Source organism: Capsicum annuum, chromosome 5 (assembly GCF_002878395.1).
Source record: "Capsicum annuum cultivar UCD-10X-F1 chromosome 5, UCD10Xv1.1, whole genome shotgun sequence".
NCBI classification, from domain to species: Eukaryota; Viridiplantae; Streptophyta; class Magnoliopsida; order Solanales; family Solanaceae; genus Capsicum; species Capsicum annuum.
Window position 1 is genome coordinate 821537 of NC_061115.1, and position 15551 is coordinate 837087.

The following is a 15551-nucleotide window of genomic DNA, read 5'->3' on the forward strand; positions in this document are numbered from 1 at the left end:
TCAAGGCGATCGGAACTATTTGGCAAGAAAAAAGGAGACGTACCCTAGAAGAAGACTCGTCAGATGAGCAAAGCTGTCGGCGATCAAAGCCTATATCGTCTGCACCATCCTCTCCATAATGTTTCTTCAACAATGGCTCCCCCTTGGTTTTAGGATATTTGAAACTCAACTCCCTCTTCCTCCAGGAAAGAAGACTACGTTTTGAACTCTGCTCTGCAGATTGATTTGCTGCAGTTTTATCCTCAGGGTACTTGTGCTTTGTGTCTGAAATATGATGGCTGTAGTGGACTAAATCCTCGTCACTGCTGCTGCCGCTTGTATTTGAACAAAATGATCCACCAGCATGGTTTGCATAGACGAGTGCTTCATAAATGAATGACTTCTGAACACTTGTATCCTCTTTTCCTTCCTCAGATTCTCCTACCGAATCCTCATCATGTGAATCTGTATCCACAGGATAAACATAATCGGGATCCTCACTTCTGACTGAGTTCCTTCCATCACTGTTGCTGCCTTCCTCTGCATGATATGCCTTCTTGTGTCGCCTAAAAGATAATGCTTTCAAAAATTTAACCTTTCGCAGACCTGCTTTTAAAGAACCACCCTCATTTCTGTCTGTCAACAAAGCCTTTTCAGGGTTCGGAGATACTGGAGCGAAATGATAAACTTCGAAAATGTCTCTGAAGCTTCGTGAGTGTTCCTCAATTCCACAAGGTTGAGTACTAGCTGTCAACAAATATATGAACATATCTTTAGGAAACAGTCGCATTAGATAATATATTCACGTAGCTGCAGGAATACAAGAACGCAAGCAAAAAGCATGTGTTTTAGTTTCTCTTACACAGAGTGAAAGGCAACTCTTGAAGCTGCCAACAGAGAATTCCAAAGGAACGAAAATTTCAATGCCCTCTTGTTTATCTCCAGCTACTGAAGCAAAGTCTGCAAGATTCAATGTCGCAGAAGAAAGTACGGGTACCTTCTGATTTGGTCCTTTGCTTGTACCCTGATTCAACAAAAGTATGAATAAATACAAAGAAGGGAGTAAATGAACAATGAAATCGAACACAAAGACAACGTGTTCAATAGAGGAATTAGTGTCGATGAAACACTAAAACCAAAACTAAAGGATTAGAAGCACGAAATAATACACCCGTGGATTGGAAAACACACGATTATCATGAACGATAGGTTCAAAGGAGTCAAAGGAACATGCAGCTAAGGCCAATGTTGTGCCTATGGAAGAAGAACAACTTGCTTCAGTCTCAAACAAGTTGAGGTATAAGAATTTACTATTCCATTTAAGCTCAACACATGTCATCATCAAACCAAATAAAAATACAAGCAAAAATAAGTTAAACCTATTTCCAACTAGTAGATATGGCCTATATGAGTCTTGATACTACATCGTGTCCTATCTTTAACCAAGTCTGCATTAATTCCCAGAAATTATAGGTCATTCGAGACAACTTCTCTAGGTCTATCTCGTCTTCTTTTAACACCTTGGTCACCATGGTCTCACACCTACTAACCGGTGCATCTGGAGGTCATGGCAAGACGTTGAGCCTATGAAAGAAGTAGTCATTAAAAAGTTCAAACCATTTATCATTAACAACTCCTTCTATTGTTTCTTCCCTTAAAAACCATTAAAAACTTTGGGAAGGAATAATCCTCAAGGTGCCTAATCATTTGCTACCATTTTTATTTAATAATAGACTATGCCCATAATGCTTCTTTTTTCCTTATCCAGAAAGCACAGCTGTATATGTCTAAGAGAACAGTAGGTCTCACCATCCACCATATAGCATCAAAATAAATGAACCCCACAAGCTCAGAAAGTGGATCCATTGAAATACAATCATTACATTCCAGAAGGCTTAAAAAGCTTCTGACTCCCAGTGCATGTCAGTTCAGTTTCTTAGACATCAATATAACAAAGTTAAAACTCACTTTACGCCAGTAGCATGTCGGAAAATTATACTGTGTATATATATTCGACACTTTAGGCGAAATTCTTGGCTTTGCCACTGTTAAACTCACTAAGCTACTAGTACTCTAGGAGTAATAAAACTCAGTAAAAACCATATTGATGATGAATTTTATTAAGCTTCTCTTGTTTAACATGTCCTCTGGACAGGCTCATGCAAATGATGCTGCAATATACTGAACCACCATGATCAAATAATCAAAACTAAGCATCAACCTAACCAATAAAAGAAAAAATAAGTATCCTAATTTGCAGAAATTCAAGAAATTTATCATCCCAAGAAGTTGTATAAAATGACCGGGATTCATAAAACAATACAAATAGCACTCAATTTCAAGACAACAAAGGTACAAGCACTAGATATTCAGATAACGTACAGTTCTCAATAATACTATATCAGAGACATTCAACAAAAACATTTCACTATAACGGGCAAGTTTTCTGTGGAACCGATTTTTCATGTTATGTTATATTATGTGTTCTCTATAACAACATTCCACTATAGCAGTCAAAAAAATCCGAACAAGCGATGCAGTTATAGAGAGGTTTGACTGTATATCAACCTTCTCAAAGAGAGAAGAATGCATAGTTCCACTAATATTAGGAAGTAATCAAATTCCCTAGAATTGGATTCAGAGTTCTTATTTCATAAGAAAACCCAAAGATAATTTTTTAAAATTCTTTTTCAATTTCACTCAACAGCCAAAATCCACAGCAACACACCTAATGAAATCTCACAAGTGGGGGTCTAGGAAGGGTAGGGAGAGTAGTGTACTCAGACCTTACCCCTATCTCAAAGTTAGAGAGAGTGTTTCCGATGGCCGAAAAAATAGTTCAAAAAAGTCAACAACTATAAACAAAAACAACAAATATTATAAAAACAAAAACTATAACAAAACAATAAGATAATTGAGATACAAAAAATATTGTATAGTAACAGAAATCGAAGGACAAAAAACTACAGGAGCAATACTACAACAACTAATAAAATAAAAAATCAATAAACTCACACAGATCACAGTAAAGACAACTTCCCAAGGCTGAAAAACACCATCTTTCCAACCTGAAAATTTACAAACACTCAGAAACTCCTCATTCCATTCAACAATCCCTTCATCTTCCTTCAAACACTCTTCTTTAGTAAAATTCTTCTTTACACTTCTCCTATTAAATGACCCCAAATTCAATGAAATACCCTTTGATGATCCCTTCCACTTAATTTCAACTCTTAATCTATCAAAATCTTGGACCCCCATTTTCTCATTTAACAAAAAGTTGAAACCTTTAAGGCAATTCACAGTAATCTTAGCCTCATATTTCTTTGATGATAATAATGGTGAGCATGACATCCACTTCATCATCTTCACAACCATATTATATATATAAACTTTTTCACCCACCCAACGGTGTCGCCTAGCGGTCAATGAAATGAGTCACAACTATGACGTCACAGGTTCAAATTCCAATAAAGACAAGGCTCGAACACTACGATTGTCAAAATATATATATATATATATATATATGTATATTTTTTTCACCGACACAAAACAAGAAAATACCAAGAAAGATCACTTTTTGTCTCAAAAAGACTTAAGGACTAGGAGTGTGCTTGTAGACACCGGGTCGTTTGGTACATGATGAATAAACAGTAGCTACTATAAATAAGGAAATAAAATAATTTTGAGATATAGTGAATCTCAAGCTTTATGGTGAGAAAATGATTAATTTCCTTATATGGCGTATCAAAACAACTCCTCTATATCTTATACTATTTCGATTTACTTTTATTTTTCACGCTTGATTTCATTTTATTTTTTTTTACTTCTTACATGAGGTATAAGACGTCGAATATAATGGGTATTAGGAAAGACAGGGGAAGCTAACTAATAGTGAGGGGGTTCATCCAAACTCCCTTTCGCAGAATATTATACTACTATTTATACAAGCTTAAAATGATTATTCATGTATACATAGCAGACGTTGAACCCCCTTCGACTAGTTCTTTCGTTCATATTTTTCGATTTTGAACCCCCTTAGTTAAGATTGAGGAAAGGTTGATATAGGTCGGTGAAGTATTGAAGAGAGATGATTAGATAGGATATAGTGTAATTTTTTACTTTACGAGAGTTAATTTAACTAATATTCGGTTTAAATTGAATTTATTTAAAATTCAAACGTTTGATAACTATACGAAAGAATACTACTTCTTCGGATTCAATTTATTATCTGGTTTTGATTTGACATTGAGTTTAAAAAAATAAAGAATATTTTTAAATTTTATAATTAAATTATGTCTTGTACTTGTATGGTTCACTTTTATTTGTCACGTTCGACTTTGTCTATTTTTACTTTTCAAGAAAGCCATGAGAGGTTGGATATAATGAACACGAGGATATATTGATGTAGGTCAATGAAGTATTGGAGAACATAGATTAGATAAGATATAGTATAACAAAATTAATTTTAAAAAATTCAAATGTTTAAAAACTATAGAGAAAATCTACTTTTATTGATTTAATTTGTTTTTTTTATTTTGACTTGACATGAAATTTAAGAAAAACGAAGAATATTTTAATTCTTGTGGCCGGAGTCCTACACTAAATATATGTAGAATATATCAACATATCATTTAATCTTGTTGTGTTAAACATATCGTGTGAAAAGTTAAAGCATTATCAAAAAATAAAGCATATATTTTAAACATATAAAAAGAAACGTACGGCAAATAGATTAAAACAGAGGGAGTAGAATAAGTTGTAATCCTTTTCGTATAAATATAATTAAAAAATATATTTTAAAATATTGATCAACATCAATGCAATTTAATTCTCAAAAAATAAAATATGACAAGTAAATCAAACGAATAGAATGATAATGTTATACATACAAACATCTATAATATATTAAAAGTGTGAAGACCCTTAAAAAAGTGATTTGAACTTTTTGCCCTTCATTAAAAGACTCTTCTTTAGACAAAACTGTATTTTCACTATTTTTTAAATTTATTATTTAATTATTTTTTATTATATTAACTAGACTTCATAAAATATATGGGACTCCTAAAATATATGGTAGGAGAATTAATTAATATTTTTCTTTCTACTGTTCAAGTAGAAAAATACTCCTAAAATTTGACTAATTTATTATTTAATTATTTTTTATTATATTAACTAGACTTCCTAAAATATAAGGGACTCCTAAAATATATGGTAGGAGAATTAATTAATATTTTCCTTTCTACTAGATTTTCTAAAATATATGGTAGGAGAATTAATTAATTTTTTTTCTTTCTACTGTTTGATTAGAAAAATACTCCTAATATAGGACTCTATTAAGAAAATACTCTATAAATATTAATTATCTTATTATTTTAATTTAATTTACAGATGTTAGATAAATGTGGGTCGGCTTTGAATTTTTTTACATAAATGTTAGGTTTAATTGTATTATCTTAATATCTATATTAATTTGTTATTTTGTGGTAGTTTACAGTTTGTAGATGAATTTCGATCGGTTTTGAGAAATTTTTATGTGTAAAATTTAAGTTTAATTATAATATTTTTATATCACTTTTATTGTATTATTTTTTTGCAATTTACAGGTGATAGATAAACGTTGGTCCACTTTGAGAAATTTTTTATGTAAAGGTTAGGTTTAGTTGTATTATTTTGATATCTCTATTATTGTATTACTTTGTTAGTGTTACAGATGTTAGGTGAGTGTCGAACGACTTTGAGAAATTTTTTGTGCTTAAAGATTAGATTTAGTTGTGTTATTTTGATATCTCTATCATTATATTATTTTGTTATAATTTATAGATGGTAGATGAATGTCGATCGATTTTTAAAAATATTTTGGTAAAGATTAGGTTTAACAAATAAATTCTCCATCTTTACATACTCAAAAGATATTAGTTTTTTTCTTCATTTTTTCTTTTGCTTTTTTTGTTTTCTCTTTTTTCTTTCTTTTTTCAATTTTTCTTTCTCGTTATCTTTTTTCCATTTTGTCTTTTTTTTCTTCTTTTTCTTTTTATTTATTTTTGTTTTTGTTTTTGTACTGATCAATTAGAGAAATACTCCTAAAATTCTATAGAAAAATACTCCTAAAATAGGATTCCACTAAGTAAATACTTCTATAAATATTAAGATGCACGTTAAACTAGAGAAAAAACCAATTTACTTATTGGAAAAATATGATAGATGCTCATCTAACTTGATTCAGTTGCTTGTCTAGATTCATGGATGCTTGATTTTCTAACCCTCAACTTCTTCACTATTTTTGTCAACATAATAAAATTCAACGTGTGTATATATACATATATAACTTCTTTGCTTTCATTCAAGTCATTCTTTAGTGTCAAAGTTTTGCTCAGACAAGAATTATTTTCATCAAAACTGAAGTTCTGTGATCATTAATGTATTATTTTTTTGTAGTTTACAGGTTGTAGATGAATTTACAGGTGGTAGATGAATGTTGGTCGGCTTTGAGAATTTTTTTTGGGTGAGGGTTAGGTTTAATTGCATTGTTTTAATATCTCTGTTTTGCAAAAAAAAATTTTGTAAAGGTAAAGTTTAGTTGTATTATTTTGATATCTCTATTGTCATATTATTTTGTTATAGTTTACAGGTGGTAGATGAATGTCAATCGACTTTGAGAAATTCTTTTGGTAAAGGCTAGGTTTAATTAAATCAATTCTCCAAAAGATGTTAAATTTAATTATTGTATTTATCTTTATTATTTAAACAAATTTGAACTCAATAAAGTGAGGTACACTAAACTAGTTTTATAATACATGGTAACCCACTCTTACTAATATTATTTACAACGGTGGCTTTTATGACTTTGATTTTTTTTTTTTGAGATAAGCATTCAGTATTGCCTAGAACTATGGTCAAAGTTGTTACGACACACTCCAACTTCACAGAGATCCCATTACCCCTGAACTCAATTTTAGCATATTTTTGTCACTCTTTCTTGCTGACGTAGCACATTTATTATATAAAAGGGGCTCCACGTCAAAGATGTCACGTCAGCTAAAAAGATTGACAAAAGATGTTACGGCAGCACAAAAGGGTGACAAAAACACGCTATAATTGAGTTCAGGGGTAATAGGATTCCCTGAATTTGGAGTGTGTCGTAGCAAATTTGGTCATAATTTAGGGGTAGTAGATGCTTTACTCTACTTTTTGAAAAATCCCCCAGTCTATAGAAATTCTTTTTCACTACCAAGAAGACTTCCTTCTATGCATCATATTTCTCCTATCGAACCTGATTATGGTCCAGCTAGGAATCGAGCGGCATCCTTGCATACTATTATTTCTGCAGATTCGCATGTTACACCTAAGGTGTAGAAAAGATAAAAATCAACTCTAAAACTAATATAGTTCAAGATTTTGATAATGAAAATCCTACCCCATCTGAGATGGATTTTGATATCAATTTTATTTAACTATGATGACACAACTTATTGATTTTAGTCCTGGTTCTCAAGCAAGGAAATATATTCAGAAAGAATTTTTTTCTGAAAAATGGAAAACCTTTAGGACATCGTTTTTCAAGACTTATTATCCTGATGAATTACGGAATATTTCCGAAGAATTCTATGAAATATGTGTCTTGCATAATAAAATTATTTTTTTGTACCATGGTTTATGTCTGCATATTTGTCGTCATATATCAAAATAATTGAAAGATTTTATCAAAATTCTGATGGTACAATTACTCAAGCACTATATCCTCCTCAGTCTTCCTTTATATTACCCAATAATACTGGAATGACTTTTTCTGCTTTTCAAAAATTTGTAAGTGAAGATGTTGGAAAAATTACTGTTTCTGAAATAAATAACCTTATCGCCCAAAATAATTATTTGAGCCTTTATGTTAAAGTTTTAGGAGAACATATTTCCTCTCTTGATAAAAAACTTGACGAATTAATTCAGTTAGTTAACAAAATTAGCCCGCAGATGAATTCCTCTAACATTCCTTCTACTTCCGAAAACAAAGAAGAAGAAGGATATATTTTATCTAAACCTTTTATCCAAAGACCTCCTGAAATAGAAGTATTTGAAAAGCCTATTCCAAATTGGTTTATTCAATGGTGGACTCAACATGAACCTACAGTCAAAATATTACCTCCAGAATATTCTTCTCTGTACTATTCATGGAAAAAATCCTCCCCTTTCTTAACAGAATTATATCTTTCAGATCATATTTGAACTTGGTTTTAATTTAGATGCAGCCTATTTAGAAGAAAGAAGTATACAAAGACTATTGTTGTCTAAAAATTTTCTTTGAAAAGTAACTTTTGTTCTTGTTTGAAAGAACTACAATGCTTTATTTATAACTCTTAGCTAATGGTCTAGCTCTACCTCTGCAAGGGGGTGTAATATAGACGACCTACCCTTATGCAAGCCGATTCTATGGCCCCATTCCAATGACTTATAGGTCACAAAGCGACGCGTATGTAAGCAGCCTACCCTAACACTGCTTCTAATGTTCAAACCTTTGACCTATAGATGCCATGGAGAATTGCGTAACCGCCACCATCAACAACTGATTCCACGACACAAACCTATGACTGGCATATATGTAAGCAACCTATACAGATGTGCAAGTACAAGTCTGACTTCGTAGCTCAAACTCGTGAGCTATAAGTCACACGTAAACTTTATTGTCAGCCTATCCTGCTGTTCAGGTACTAATGAGTGATTTGGACGACTCGAGCTCACGCACAATTGTCCTTGCTCCAAAGCCAGAGAAAAATGATTCTCCTAATGTACAGAGTGTGATGGTGCAATATACTTTCTTAATTCTTACTATTGAAAAGGGCAGCCCACTGTGCTAAAGCTTCTGCTATGCGCAGGGTTTGGGGAAGGGCCCCACCATAAGGGTATATTGTACGCAGCCTTACCTTGCATTTCTGGCAGAGGCTGTTTCCAAGGTTTGATCTCGTGACCTCCTGGTCACATGGAAACAACTTTACTGGTTAATCCAAGGCTCCCCTTCAAAAGCAGCGTCGACGAAAATCGTTTGACTGGTGAAGGGGAAGAATACCTTCAACTACTTGGGATGGTTTTCAAATAAAAACAAAACAATAATAATCAAGAGGAGTATAGAACTAATGTATTCATTTATCTCAACTTCCCTCTTTGAGAGAACCATAGAAAAGTACTCTTGAGCAGTTCCATAGTCATTTACATTAGCATTAGCATTCCTTGAGTACGAAGAAGAAAATATACAAATGAAAACAAAGAAGAGACTCTCCAGGTCAAAATTCCTAAATGGTATGTAGAACAAAAAGGATTAGCGTATGTATATACTCGTAAAGTTTTACCAATCGTTGCTTATTCTACTATTGCCGATGGTACTATGGCCAAACTGTTAGCAATCAGTTCTTCTGAAGATGACTCCTCAAACTTGGGGACAAAGCTCATTGTGTAGAGGAACTCGATTTGTAGGCGCTGATGAAGGGGTGTCGATGCCATCAATCCTTTCTTTACATCAACTTGTAACTCTCTAATAGGGATTGCTGCTAAAAAACTCTTAATGTACTCTTTACATGCCTCTTTACCTCTATAAATGATGTTCTTTTCAGGTACCCTGTCTTCCTGCATACTGTCGTCGCTGTTGGTGCTCATGACAATTTTGCTTTCATCCGCAGCCTCTTTGACATCGGTTTTCTCTTTTCTATCACAAGATGGCTTATTATCTGATTGTTGAGACTCACCAGGTGCTTGCATAATTGTTGTATCTTGGTCGAATTTGAGGATATATGCCTGATTACAACCCTCAAAAAGCCTCTCCCCAAGTGTGTCAATGATATAGTACGCGTCTTTTTCAACCTTGAGGATAAAGAAGTGGTCATTCCAACTCACAATGTAAACACAGGAGTCGCCATGATGAGGAGTTTCTTGAGCGGACTTAGAAATCTCGTCCCATATGTTGTCAAAAGACATGGAACCATGAAGGAAGTGGAATCCTTCCTCTTCTTCGATTCCTTCGGGATGAAAGAACCCAATGAATGATTTTTCTGAGACTACTGAGAGTGGACGCACTTTAGCCTCGAGAACTGTCACGAGGTCAAAATGCTTATCTGGGAAACGTTCCCTATAGGTCTCGTTTTCACAAAGATCCCTCCACTGCATCGAGCCTTCACAAATAAGAGAATCAAGTTGGGACTTGATGGGCATATCTTCAGGATTGCAGTGGAACCAATCAGCTATGACAGCAACCAAGGTTGTACAAGCACTTTCACCAGCAGCTCGTTCACTTCGTTGATCAATCGAAGCAAAGAAGATCTGAATCTGCAGCTTCATTTGTCCATCACGGCTTATTATTTCTTTCTGCTCCCAACTACCCACAGCAAAACTGAGACTGAAATCGGAGAAGTTTCCTCGGATTTGTGGCCCTACATGAACTACACACATTAGTAAGAGAACTACACACATTATGACATATATCTTCAATCATGAACAAGAAACCTCAGCAGTTAGATACTTGATACAACCGTACAAGTAGACTAAGCTAATAAAGAAAGCTACCAAACTTTGTAATCTTCAATTCGGCAAGCACATTGGTGTAGTTACTGCACGTTGATCAGACCATGACATGAAGATAAAAAATGACTCGTCAAAAGTCCATTCGTAAGGCCCTAGTAAATGATAGTGAATGCTTTTCAGGTGCGTACGTGGATCATTTAGCAATTTCAAGGTCCCAAAACTGGAATTTAGAATTTTGAGGCTTTTCGTGTGTATTAAGGCCATGATTTCTTGGGAATAACTGTGACCGGATTGTTTGACCTTAAGTTTTATGGGTCCATCGGTAACAACCTAGTCAATGATAGTGAATGTTTTTCTGTGACCGGACTGTTTGACCTTAAAGTTTATGGGTCCATCGATAACAACCTAGTAAATGATAAGTGGGGTTCCGAAATAGGAATTTAGAATTTCCGAGGCTTTTCATGTGTGTATTAAATAATGTCCATGCTTTTTTCGGAATATGTGCGTCCGAAAAGGTTTGATCTCAAATTTATGGTCCATTCGTAAGTACCTCATAAATGATAGTGAATGATTTTCAAGGACCTCATGTATATTAGTTCATGTTATTTCTAGAAAATGTGCGATCGAGCCGAAAGGATCTATTAAGTGACAATGAATGGTTCTCCGTCGCTCATTTAAAATTTTTAAGGCCCCGAAATAGAAATTTATGATTTCGTGTATATTAGTCCATGATTTTTTTGTAGTTCATGCGATCGGAACTGTTTGACCTCTTTTTGTCTGCGTCCATCTATAATAACTTAACTGTTTGACCTCTTTTTGTCTGCGTCCATCTATAATAACTTAGTAAGCCAGTCCGGTGCACTAAAGCTACCGTTATGCGCGGTATCCGAGGAAGGACCCCACCACAAGGGTGTATCGTACGCAGTCTTACCTAGCATTTCTGTCAGACGCTGTTTCCAAGGCTTGAACCCGTAACCGTCTGATCACATGACAACAAATTTATCAGTTACTCCAAGGCTCCCCTTCTTCTGTAATGACTTAGTAAATGATAATAAATATTTTTTGAAAAATTTAGAAACAAAAGATTAGTAGTAAAACATTCCATAATGGCTTTTGAAATATCTATACATGAGACATAAGCCTTCTGCAAAGCCACCAACTTCTTGTTGCCACTACCGACCAAATTGTCGATGGCGAAACCAGCGATCTCTAACGCAGCGGCAATGCAGGGGTATACGACATAAGCAGGTAGACAGTGCTAAATACGTGCAAATTGCAACGTATAGAGCTGTGTTCCTGAGAACCCTGTTTGTATGAGCTTAAATCTGCACGTGCAATTTCTCCGGCACAATAGGTTCCTGAAAAAGTAACCCCAGGGAAGTTCTCCAAGAAAGGTGAACTGTCTACATTAGGTTCACCGAAGAATAACTTGCCGCGACCACAGCAGGCGAACATTATACCGCCAAAAACAGACTTCCTACGGATATCTACGCCATTGTTACTAGTATGATCATCACCTTCGCAATTGAGAAGCTGCTTCAAATGTCTGAAGTTGTTTGCAATAGCGTTGCAAGAAGCACGTGCCAAATCAGAACTTGCATGGTAAAACCGGAAGGTGTCTCCACTTCTGATACCAAGACCATGGACATACAGATATTCCTCATCACCTCTGCAAATTCCTTTTGATTAGTTGCAGAAGTGAAGAGGACAACGAAAAGTGCACACGACTATCAGCATGATGATTTCAACTAAAATTAACATAGCTTTGCACGTTAGCAGAAACAAACTTGCATGAGGAGGACTCCCTATTTTCTCCAAAGAACCATGTAAACTTCTTGGAGAATAGTCCTTTTACCAGCATTGCAAATCATCACTCCACGACACAAAAAGGGGTAGAAACGGATAACATCATAAGTAAAGATCAGAAACGGATAGTGTTAAGTAAAGATCAGAAACGGATAATCAAGCGCGATGATGCATTACTCACCTTAAAACCTCATGGAATTCATGCATAAGTATCCAGCTTGGCTTTTCCTGCCCAATAGAGCATTTCCTTCTCTTCGTAACTCCAACATAGAGAGCTGGACAATGGTTATGACCTCCCAGCTGGTGAAATCAAATCATACAAAAAAAACATCTCAAGTCAGAGAAGAATGTGAATTTTGATCGTAAGAAATGGACCTAGCTCTTGGGTGAGGATTATCCAAGACTGTTGTCTCGCACCACACCATTGTGGAAACTCAAAAACTCCTCGCACGCCCAGGACAAGACAAGACATCAGGAGAGCGGACAATATAAGATAAGGGCCCAACATAAGAGTATAATCGGGATGAATCTGGTTTTGGGCCCAACATAAGAAATGGACCTTGGACCTTAACTCAACTCTAAAAGCATTTTTGGGCAAGGATTGTCCAAGACCATATAAAGAAACCAATTTCCCATCCCCACACCAATTTGGAAACTCAACAATGTTCATGGTTTGACACACACAGATGATGTAACATGAACACTAGAAGAGCAAAATATATCATCACTTAGACTGCTTCTAAGTTCTAAATAAGCATGACTAAGTTAAAAAAATCTCCAACCCACCGGAAAACTTCACTTTCAGATCAGGCTTCATAGCAGATTACTAAACCACTATCAAATCCGATTAACAAAAGCAATTTTATTGTTGTTGATGTTTTTTCGAGAATTTTTTCTTTTGGAGAAGTTTTATTATCCTTATCTTATTATATACCATTTGTAATTGTGCATGAGACAACAGATCAAATCATAAATGTGCTTCCCGTAAACTCTTTTTCTGAAAAAAAAAAGGTAGTAAACATACTTCTGTTAAGTCATTTATAGACTTGATTTGTAAACCTGAGATTCATTGATATATACCGATGGAGTTTTAAAACCATTGCATGTTAATCCTGCTAAAGTGAGGCAAGAGTACTCTGGCATTTCATGGCTCTCACCGCAATTCTGAACTTAAAAGGCTTCATTGTGGTGGAAGGAATGAAAGGAAGAGGAAATGAGACCAGCAAAACTATATACCTTGTAAGCATCTGACAGTCTCATTTCTAACCAAAAAAGGTGTAAATTACTTCCTTAAGAAACTAGCTAGTTAAACTTTGGCGCTGAAACATCAACTCCAATTTACTTCAAAAGAAGTACTACCATACCTCATCAGAAATCTGATCTAAAATAGTCTGACCATCCAGATTCTCACGAATTGCTTCTCTTTTCGCGGTGATCCAAGTAGAATAGTCTCTGGGTCTCTCCCTAGCAGAAACAGCTTTGTACGTAGGCCCAATTGATGAAACGCCAGTGGATAACATCATGTGAAACTGAGTTTCCCCAACACCTGTTTAAAGGTCCCAGAAAATGATTGCCATGATAAACTCCCTGGAAGTACAATATATTAAATTGCCTAAAGACACGAGAAAATTAAGTATAAGATAAGGAATCTAATATTTTAAACTATATTTACTGATATAACTGCAAAAGAAGCAGCGACATAACTTTAACAATACTGACAATTTTCAAAAATACTAAGGACACCTTTTTGTTTGAGATAAGGGTAACTTAAAGGATATGCACCTAAAAGATAATGTGCAACTACAAAGTTAAAAGAGAATAAAATTTCGTTCGGAAAGCACATAGAGTAGCACTTAAGTTATTCGGAAAAATAAAGGTCCAATGCACTATACAGTGCTCAAGCTATAAATAATAATATAATTACATACAAACTAAACCTCAGGTCGTTAAGCTTTGTAGACTCATCATTTGATGGTACACAACATAGAAACCAAATAATACACAGCTCACCCCCCACACCCTCCCTGGCCATCTGGCCATCTGTAACACCCCAACGTCTTCTTAGCTAAATTCCGTCCATGAAGAGTCTAAGCATTAGCTTTTAGAATGATCTAAATTAATTTTCATGTGGAATTTCATAGATTTCAACCTTTCATTACATAGATGGCTGAATTAGCTTTCCAACGATATAAGATTCGTCCAAAACGGCCCCTCGGTGAAGAAGTTATGAATAATTTAAAGCTCCAGTCGTAAACATCGTCATTTTGGTATCTAGCGCGTCGCGGAGAGGGTCAAATTGACAATCATCAAATTCCAGTGGGGCTCCGCGATGGTGGCGCATCGTGGAGGCACTCCATTTCCCACTCGTCAAATTCCAGTGGACCACCGCGATTGTGGCCCGTCGCGGTGGCACCTGAAATCGGGTTTTTAAGTTTAAATTTCCAGTTCCGTTTAGGAGTCATTAAGGGTAATTTTGACTTTTCCCTAGCCTTTAAAACCGTCCAAACAAAGGATTTAGGGTATGTTTGAGCAACTTAACCCTACTTTCATCAAAATCATCAAGAATCCTCTCTAGAGCTTCAAACAAGAACTGCAAGAAACTCAAGATTCAACCGTGGGTTTTCAAAATCGATGGAAGATTCGAAATCCCCGGATCATAGGCTTCAAGAAACACCCATTGTTTTCCTATTTTGAGGTACGCGGGGTTTTCCTAAAAATCTCATGGGCATAAAAATCATGATTTTAAGAAAGGGGTTTTCAGATTTATGAATACATTCATATTTTAGAAATCTTGATGGTATTGTTTGGTCTTTTGACCTTCCCCAAATTGATTTGAAATTATATATACGTATGCATATGTTTTATGATTTATGAATGAATTGAGAGCATGACGCACATGAATCCCTTTCTTGGTATGATTTTCCCAATTTTCTTATGATATGGATTGTTTTGAATGTATCTTGAAAAGCATGATATGAAATATCTTGATTAATGCTACAAATTGATTTATGGTTTCGAATTCGAAAGAGAGGGTTGTGCATATTGATAAATGTTGAAAATATTCATATAATGAAAGAGTGCATGATTTTGCCAAAAGCACATGACCACCATATGTTTGAACAATCTCAGCATAGTTTTGACTTGTGTTCTCAGAACATGAAATCTTTTATATTGTTTGCATGTTTGGGTGGTCTGAACTGTGTTTTAATGAAAGAATTATGCATGATGCATTATGGCTCAGAAATACGACTTGCAAGTCTTGG

The 15551-nt window shown here is 34.9% G+C and overlaps 2 protein-coding genes across 3 annotated transcripts in view; both read right to left on the reverse strand.

Moving 5' to 3' along the window:
* Positions 1-844: 844 nt before the first annotated feature.
* Positions 845-11103, reverse strand: LOC124898654. Its single transcript, XM_047412340.1, has 2 exons — positions 9318-11103; positions 845-1003 (listed from the first exon to the last, which is right to left on the reverse strand). The coding sequence occupies exon 1, from the start codon at positions 10429-10431 to the stop codon at positions 9328-9330; it is 1104 nt and encodes a 367-aa protein (XP_047268296.1). The 5' UTR covers positions 10432-11103; the 3' UTR covers positions 845-1003; positions 9318-9327.
* A 405-nt stretch (positions 11104-11508) lies between these two features.
* LOC107870043 (F-box/LRR-repeat protein At5g63520) overlaps positions 11509-15551 on the reverse strand; it is a 23204-nt gene continuing 19161 nt past the window's right edge. For both annotated transcript variants that reach the window (XM_016716436.2, XM_016716435.2), the window contains exons 8-10: positions 13653-13834; positions 12470-12588; positions 11509-12151 (exon numbers count right to left, since the gene is read on the reverse strand). In XM_016716436.2, coding sequence (XP_016571922.2) covers positions 11692-12151; positions 12470-12588; positions 13653-13834 — 761 coding nt within the window. In that variant the 3' untranslated portion in view covers positions 11509-11691. The remainder of the gene's footprint in view (positions 12152-12469; positions 12589-13652; positions 13835-15551) is intronic.